The sequence below is a fragment of the Zea mays genome, chromosome 3, assembly GCF_902167145.1.
Source record: "Zea mays cultivar B73 chromosome 3, Zm-B73-REFERENCE-NAM-5.0, whole genome shotgun sequence".
NCBI lineage: Eukaryota > Viridiplantae > Streptophyta > Magnoliopsida > Poales > Poaceae > Zea > Zea mays.
In genome coordinates, this window is record NC_050098.1 from 143,114,874 (window position 1) to 143,124,107 (window position 9,234).

The 9,234-nt window shown below is 46.2% G+C and overlaps 1 protein-coding gene across 1 annotated transcript; it reads left to right on the plus strand.

Annotated features, from left to right (window-relative positions):
- Positions 1-709: 709 nt before the first annotated feature.
- LOC100282032 (vacuolar ATP synthase 16 kDa proteolipid subunit) lies at positions 710-3,633 on the plus strand. The gene is made up of 3 exons (NM_001317913.1): positions 710-1,024; positions 1,334-1,619; positions 3,132-3,633. Exons 1-3 carry the CDS (start codon positions 946-948, stop codon positions 3,262-3,264), a joined length of 498 nt encoding a protein of 165 aa, NP_001304842.1. The 5' UTR covers positions 710-945; the 3' UTR covers positions 3,265-3,633.
- The last annotated feature ends 5,601 nt before the right edge of the window (positions 3,634-9,234 follow it).

Below are 9,234 nucleotides of genomic sequence, written 5' to 3' on the forward strand. Positions count from 1 at the left end.
TAATCCAACAAATTTTGAATAAATGTTAGTTTAAAATTTGTTGGATTATATTATGATATTATCTGGTCAGATTATAATTTTAAACAAACACCCTTTAACTCTATATATTAATGTAATGAAAACATGACGTATCTAGCGGACATCTAATATTCCTATTGTACCCAAATTGAAAAATCTCAAAAAATAGATTTCTTATATGTTATAAAATAGATTTTAATATCCGATGCACCTGGCACAATATGTATTCCACTCTAAATCTTAGTAAAAAAATATAATTATCTATATTCGAAATCTAAGTATCCGTATTCGAAATTTGTAATATGTTCGTATTTTTTTCATCTAGTTTCATCTTCAGTAAAATACATCTGGTCCTTAAACTTGTTGCTCTGCGTTATTCTGTTCCACAAACTTTTAAAATTGTGTCGGTACGTTTCTTAATCTCTAGGATCTCAGTTAAGTCCAAACGGCTCGTGGTTAATATATGAACCCCACATATCAACATGTGCATCGGTGAAAGAGAACCGAAAAAATGAGAGAAAGGAGATACAGATGCTCATACGGGTCTATATGTTAATCACGACCTGTTTAGATCTAACTAAGACCAAACAACGATTAATAACTGAACTAACACATTTTAAAAGTTTGGATCTAACAAGTTTAATAACTCAAAATGTATTATACTCTTTCATCCTTTCTATTTTTCCACACACACAGATGCCCCTCCCCGGTGGCAGGGTAAAACAGTACTTGTCCCGCCCCACGTCGCAGCGCCGTGTCCCTCTCGCCTTCTTCCCCACCCCACCCTACCCTGGCACCCACGCGCTCTTCAGATCAGATCGGCAAGGCCAATCCCGAGCAGTGGTGCGAAACCTCGAGCGCTCGCGCCGGTGACCATAACAAAGAGGAAGCCGCGGTAGCACTGGTAGCGGCAGCAGTAAGGGGGAGATGTCGTCGGCGTTCAGCGGCGATGAGACCGCCCCTTTCTTCGGCTTCCTTGGCGCCTCCGCTGCGCTCGTCTTCTCATGTACGTGCGCCGCCTCCTCGTCCTCACGTGTTATACTTTCGGTTGCATTGTTTCTTTCCGAATTTGAGTGGGGAAAAGGTTGGAGCCGATCCCGTCCTTTGCTCCGTAGTCCGATCTGCCACGATTCAGAGATTGGCGGTGCGATACTTGACGCGCGCCAGACCATTGTGTTATTTGATATGTTTTGAGAAATAAATGGAACATCAATTGAGAGAATTTGGGTTGGATCCATGTGGCTGGGACGTGTGAGGGCGAAATTTTTGGTGGTGAATGACATGATCTCCCTCTGTGTATGTGTGTGGCTCGCAGGCATGGGGGCGGCGTACGGGACAGCCAAGAGTGGCGTCGGCGTGGCGTCCATGGGTGTCATGCGCCCAGAGCTCGTCATGAAGTCCATCGTGCCCGTGGTCATGGCTGGTGTGCTCGGTATCTACGGCCTCATCATCGCCGTCATCATCAGCACTGGGATCAACCCCAAGGCCAAGCCATACTACCTCTTTGACGGCTATGCCCACCTGTCGTCTGGCCTTGCCTGTGGTCTTGCTGGGCTTGCTGCAGGCATGGCCATTGGCATCGTTGGTGATGCTGGTGTCAGGTGAAGACAATTGCTTTATCATATTGTGATATGCTTTGATGGTTTGGCTGATAATATGTTGGTAAATGCAGTAGTAATGGCAGGCACTTCTAAACCTCCATGTTGTCAATACGTGTTTGTAGACGAGTTTCTCTTCTATTGAAATACTTGATTTTTTAAAAAGGTCAAGTGAATATTACATTTACATCTGAAATGTTGTCTGGGGCTCTGGATTAAATAGGAGTTATTTCATATGCCTCAAATCTCACTTGACCTTTTGCATATTTATACCTTGACCACTTTCTAGTTAAGAATTTTGATAATGGTAAAATTGGACATGACTTTTAAAGGCAAACACCATATTTTATCGCACCATTGACATAAACCAAGCTTATTTGAGGTGTTTATACTTTATAGCTAGTTCGTTGATAAGCTGAAGTTGAACCTATGCTAGCTTGTCTATGCTGTTCATAGTGGTCCACTATTAATGTCATGACTACCATAGCAATCAAATCAGGAAGCTATCCTGTTTCTTATTGGTAACCATTGTTTCCTCTAGAAATTTAGTTTATAGTTATATATCGCTTCATGTTAGTTTAACTTACAAAACACATCTTATATCGGAAAAAGAATATAAAGAGGAAAAATATAAAGGGATGCATTTGTTGATGTATTATGTACTTTCAACTATGTTTGTCTCTGTTATTACCGATGTCAGCTATATAGCTGTCAGGGCCACGTCAGTGGCTAGACCATGCAGGAAGTTAGGGGCGAAATGTCCAGGATTTTCCTTTCTTATAAAGGGCCTCTAGCCGAGTTATAAAAATAAGGTTCGCTTGTTTAGTGGATAAGTAAAGCCTCTTTATATAAGGAGAGATGTATCAATCTAATCAAGCAAGGCCCATCTCCCATGTGTCTCTCTCCTGCCTGCTCCTTGTGCGCGACCACAACTCATGTGCGCCATCGGGGTACAAGTCCCGGCCATCGATCTCCTTCCGTACAACCTACCTAGCCGCGGTAGGATCCCAGATCCTACCAGTCATGGACCTCATGTTTTATATCCAGTAGGATTTCCTATCTGGCATGCATTCATATCTGAGACCACTTGCATTAACTCTGCTAATTTCCTGTATAGCATGTTTGAACCCCAGAGAAGGTTGGTGCTTGGTACCTAGTTGCTCTCGATGCTTTTAGTTGACGACATAATTCACTCAGTTGGTCTGGTGGTGTTTGAAAGGGGTTTGCAACTAATTTTATATCTGCATGCAGTAGATTGTTTTCAAATACTGTATTGAATTGGAAATATGCTGTTTGTAGGATTGGGTGTTGGTAATATTACTTCAGGTCAAAATGTCTTGTGTGCACCAACAGGCTATTTGCTTCTTTTTGTGTGGCTTCCAAATGTTGAAGTCATTTGAGTGTTCCACATGCCATTCAAAGAGTTGTCCTAGTTCGAAAATTATATTATCAACTGGAACCTGTCTACTCTAGACCGCAACATCTCTCCGTCCTAACACTTGTTCTTTTGTGCAGGGCGAACGCTCAGCAGCCGAAGTTGTTTGTTGGCATGATCCTCATCCTTATTTTTGCTGAAGCACTTGCCCTCTATGGTCTCATCGTCGGCATTATCCTCTCGTCTCGTGCCGGCCAGTCCCGCGCAGATTAGAGGCACGTTTCAGATGTCAACACCGTGCCGCCGACAGTTGCCTGGTCGTAGCTGGGTCATGTTCTATATCCATGAGACAAGAAGCTGGAGCACTTTGACTCTTTGAGAGGCTTACTTTTATGCTGTCTAGTTTTCCATCTTCTGTTGAGTCGAGAAAACAAGAAAGGCTGTGTAGCCAAGGGATGACTTTTACCCTTGTGCCATTCTTTTCCCTGTCGTGGTGGGGGGTGGGTTGCGGTTGATGCTTATTTATGCACAGTTTTTGCTTGGGTCGGGGCTGGGGCTGGGACGTTGGTGTAATGTGGTGAATAAGCGAGTGCATGCAACGCAATTGGAACTTAAGACATTTTTGGTAAAATACTCTTTCGTATTCTGTTCTCTGTTCTATGAATATTGGTAATATGCGTGGCTCATGAACTAGTGTTTGTTTCTCGCAGCCGGTACGGGTTCTTAGTGGTCCTATCAGTGTTAGTAGAGTGGATGGATCGCGATCCAAATGTTTTACAATTTATTAGTGCTCTAAATTGATTTTTGTTAAAAATAAATAGAAATAGAGCTTGATTCTAATCCGATTCGGTTCTTAAATTTTATAGTGTAAATTTACAGTCTATTCATTGGCATAGTTTCAACAGTAGCACATACAAATCTACGATGCCAGCCCAAAATCATTTACGACTATTCATGTTCTTTGAGTTTCCATCATCTCAATGAGATCACTGTTCTGCTTGTAGGTCCATAGATGTCTATTGGAAATTTGGAATATATGGCCTGGCACAATAAAAAAAGCTAAAAAATCCATATAGATCACAAAGGCTAATTTATATAGATCGTCTCCCTCTTAAATCGGTTGTCTTTCCTTTGCTACAATTAGTTAGAGAATAATATTTCATTGTTCCTAAGGAAGCAAGGATAATAGAGGGGGTTAGAGAACTAAAATCTCTTACTACTAAATTTTGAATAGTAAGAGATTTTGGGCCCCTCAATCCCCTCCATTACTAGGGTGAAAACGGTACATATACAGATGGATAGTATGTTATCCTGCATCTACCCTAATGTATTTGGGATCAAATATACATAATTAAAAATGGGACCGATACGAATATAGGGACCAAATATTTATTCGAGCGGATAAGAGATGAATAGAGATATTATTTGGATGGATACATGTGGATATTGGATACTTGTCGGATGATACATGAATGACTTATTATACACTAGAATTTAGTTCGCATGTAGGACAGTTACATCACGAGCATTGCGTAGACCATAAATCAACATGACAATATAGCAATAAGTTGAGATTATCCAATAGTCCAACACATTTTTTTTACTGTAAGAAATGCCTTCCCTGGAATTTTGGTCTTGAGTTGTATGATGTTTAGGTTGAGGATCAAAGTTTCTTTTATATAAATGAAAACATGACAACAGAATGATAAAAGAAAAGGCTAGCACTACTATTGTTTCTGTTGTTCAAGGCTTGGTGGGTGAAAAGCAAATTGAACAGGAATTTATGAACATGGTAGGGAAAAGTGTGTGGAGGTGGTCTGCCCGTAAGGTTGGGGAAAATAAATTCCTGATGAGCTTTCCAGATCCTAAAATGATAAGTGATCTTGGGTATTTTAGGCCATTGGGGATGAGAACAATTAAAGCTCAGATTACTATTGATCCTTGGTCTCCCTCCATCAATGCTAAAGGGTGCTTGCAAATGGTCTAGTTTAGAATCAGGGGCATACCCATAGAACAAAGGTCCATCAAAACTATAGCCAAAATTGGAGGTCTGGTAGGGAAAGTTGTGGAGATTGATGAGAAATTTAGGTTAAAATGAGTTTGTGAGTGGCAAGAATTGCTTGTTGTGATGTTAAAGCAATTCCTAGAGTTGTGGAGAGCTCTCTGGGGTTAGACATTTATGACTGTAGGAAGATGAACTATTGTATTGCATAGAGAATGGGTACAATATATAGACTCAACCCTAACCCTAATGGGCCGGCAGCCCAACAGTGGTGCCGGCCCACACACACTCACACACACACTGTCTAACATCCCCTGCAGTCGCAATGGGGGCACCACACACGATGAGACTGGAGTAGAGGCCGAAGGTAGGAGCCGACGGGTTGAAATCCCCCCGCAGTCACAGCGTCGTGATGGTGCGAATGTTGCGGCTGGAGTAGAGACCGGTGTGTGCTCCAAGAAGACGATACCCCTAGATGCCGAGGTAGCCGAAGTCGATGTGGTCGCGGTCGGGATACACACAGCAAAAACCTGATCTTCGGAAGGGTCGACGTTCGAGCGTCAACGATCGGCAAGGCGACACAAATAAAAGAGCACCAGCAGGTCGACCTTCCTGCTTCTTCAATCGTCCAGGCGTCAAGGAGCCCCGCCAGGGAGGCCGACGGCAGCGCACGCGTCTGCGCCGGTCATGGTGTCCGCGCCCGCGGCAGAAAAGAAGGGGAATGTCGGATCCGGCCAGGAAGGCCACGACAGCGACGGATCTGGACGGGAAGACGCAATCTAGCCAAAGGGACGGCGGATCGAGCTGGAAAGGTCGCAACAACGGGGATCCGGCCGGGAAGGCCGCGGCAGCGACGGATCCAACGAAGGCAAGGAAGGGGAGGGCGACGGGGCGGTTCCAGCCAGGCAGGGGCCTGCGCCAGACCTGGCAAGGGATGATGACGGCGCCGGCGCTGGGAGAAGCTTGAAGGGTGAGGCGCTGCTGGGCATCAGCGCGAGCAGTTAGGAGGAGGCCGCGTGATGAGAGGCGGCACGTGTGAGGGTGCCGGCGGAGGACGCAACGGAGAGGGAGCAGGCGGTGGTGGGCAGAGGCCTAGCGCAGCAGCGGGCAGTGACGAGTAGGGCGCGCAGGAAGGCCGGGGAGAGGGGAGGGGCTGGCCGAAAGGGGAGGGCCTGGCCGGCATGAGGGGAGGGGCGGCCACGACGCCGGGCTGCAGGGAAGGGGCGGCGTCCTGGCGTAGCCGAGTCCTGGGTGCGTCGGGCTCGGTCCCTGGCGGCTGCGCGCGGGAGCAAGGGAAGGCAGGGAGAGAGAGAAGAGGAGTGGGAGAGGAGAGCGCCGATGAGAGAGGCCGGCGACGGTCGGTGCCGTGGCCGAGGAGGACCGGCGGCGCGGATCCATGGACGAGGCAACCCGGCGGCGCGGATGGAGGAGGCCCACGAGCCAGCTCCCGCGCCTAGGTCGCGCCGGGGCGGCACCTCACCGAAGGAGCCAGCCGCCAGGGCCGCGCAAGGGGCCACGCGCCCGTGGCGGCGGCGCTCACGCCCTGGGCTGCGAGGCAGCGCCGTTGGGGAGGGGAGAAAGGCGGACACCGGGGCCCGGACCTGGACGCGCCTGAACGCGACGCGCTGGTGCGCAGCGGCGGCCGTGAAGGCCGCCGCGAGGTGGCGGGCGGGGGCCGCAGCCATGGGCGGATGCCGGAGGCGGACTGGGTGGAGCCAAAGCGGCGGCGGCGAAGTGGCGCAGGCCCAGATCCATGGCCATGACTGCGGCGGCCGTGGCGGTGCTCGCTCCCAGGACTGCAACGACACGTGCGCCCAGCCCGGCCTCCGCGCCCACCCCGGCAGCTGCACCCGCGCCTGGGCGGCGCCAGCGGGTTGGATCTGGCGCCCGCCGCGCTTGGAAGCGCCCGCGCCGGGACGCGCCCCTGCTGGGCCACGCCTGGCCGGAGTTGGGGAGGGACCGTCCACGTGCAGCTGCTCCCGCCGGAGCGAGCGTCGGAGCCCTGCCGTGACGGTCGCGTCCATCGGAGGGGAGAGGGCCAGGGCAGAGGGGTGGCCGACGGCTGATGAAGGGAGCCGCCCCGGGAGGGAGGAACGAGGCTCCCGAGGCGGCGACTGGACCTGGGCTGGTGGCAGGCGGCTGTGGGGTGGGAGGAAGACGCCGACGGCTGTGGGAGGAAAACCCTAAACCTAGTCTGATACCATGTAGGAAGATGAACTATTGTATTGCATAGAGAATGGGTACAATATATAGACTCAACCCTAACCCTAATGGGCCGGCAGCCCAACAGTGGTGCCGGCCCACACACACTCACACACACTGTCTAACAATGACTTCTTTTTTGAGAGGGAGATCCAAAAAGAGGTAGAAGAAGAGAAGTTGAATTCTGCTGTGATGATGGAGGATGAAGATTAGAAAAGCCTCTATGAGAGCTAAATTTGATCATAATGAATTGAAAGGTGGGAAAACATGAAAGAGTTTCAGCCTCTTAGGTTTGGGGAATCTAGAAATGTAAACTCCTTTGAGCAAAAATATTAGAGGAAAAAACAAATAGCACATACAACTGCTGCTCAGATGAAGAAAAGTAAAAAAGTTATGGAAGTCGATGACTCTGGGAAAGAAACTCAGTCTTGTCAAAGAGCTGAGGATAATTTCAAAGTTCATATAACAGATAGTGAGGAGAATGGCAGTGATCTAATAGGGATGAAAAATTAGCCATGAGCTGGGTGTGGGTGGATCATCAGCCACTAAAATCTAGTGCAGACAGGAACCTGAAATTTTAAAGGCAAATGAGACTATCGTGATTCAGAAACATGCATGTAAATCTGCGGTTGTGATTGAAGAAATCTACAAAGACAAGAATGAGAAGAAAGAACAAGTGATATCCACTCAAGACAATGTTGTTCTCAATGTTTCTCGGATAGAAAATGAAGTGGTTGTCGACTACAGAGGTAAGAATGAAAAAGAGTCTCAATGAAATATGATTCTTACTAGAAGGGCAAGTGAAAGGCTGAAGGACATGGGGGTTAGAATTGAAGAGAAGAATAGGAGGATGGCAGTCAAAAGGAACATTGAAGGTAATCCTCAAAAACTTAATAAAATATCTTGCCTTCTTGTTGATGATATTGTTATGTTATCAAAGAAAATGGGTGTGAAAATACATTCTAAAAATTTGGATTATGTGAATTTGTTGAAAGAAATGGAAATTGCTAGACAAAACCTTAATAGGAAAAAGGAGAAGTTAGAAAAAATAATGGCAATATAGAATTGAAAAGTCTGTTGTGATCCGTGAGATGAAAAATGAAGATGAATCTCAGGATGAGGAAGTGGACCCTGATGACTTCACTTTGGTTGAGTCTAGAAAAAAGAATAAAGGAAAAATGAGAAGCAAAAACATGTCTCCTTTTAAGGTAGAGGAAAATCTTGGCCTTATAAAGACAAAAAAGGGCACTTGGAAAATCCCTGTCATTGAAGATGATAAAAAATAGTTTCCCCCATGAATGGCCTATTCTGGAATTGCAGGGGGGTGAGGAAAAAAGAGATGGCTGCATATATCAAGAATCTGATATTGCAGTATAAATTTCCTTTTATTGGCTTCCAATAAACTATGGTTGAGGAAGTTAGTGATCAAATCATTAAAATGGTGGATTCTTTTAATGACTATCTGTGGATACGTATGCCCTCTAAAGGGAAGTCAAGTGGGATCTTAGTTGGGATCAAGAATGATGATTTGGAGGTGGGTGCCTTCGACCAAGGTGATTTCATTATCAAGATGAACATCTGGGGCAAAAGGAAATTGTTTAAGTGGGACTTGATGGTGGTGTACGATCCTGCACACGACATTAATAAAAATAGCTTTCTAAAGGAGTTGGAGGAATTCTATGAAAAAAATAAAGAACCCTACATTGTTGGGGGTGATTTCAATATTATGAGATTCTATTCTGACAAGAACAAAAATGGGGGCTTACACGTACATTCTAATATGTTCAACGACATAATTCATAAAAATGAGTTGATCTATATTTTCATGTCTGGTGGTGGGTACACGTGGTCTAACAATCAAAAAAGTATGACTCTTATCAAATTGGATAGGGTGCTTATGAAAAGGTATTAGGTGAATTACTTTCCTTTAGTTCAAATTAGGAAACTGTCCAAATATATGTCTGACCATAATCCTTTGATTATTATGACTGAACCTAATTATGGGTCCAAGAATCGAGTTTTCCGCTTTGAGAATGAAT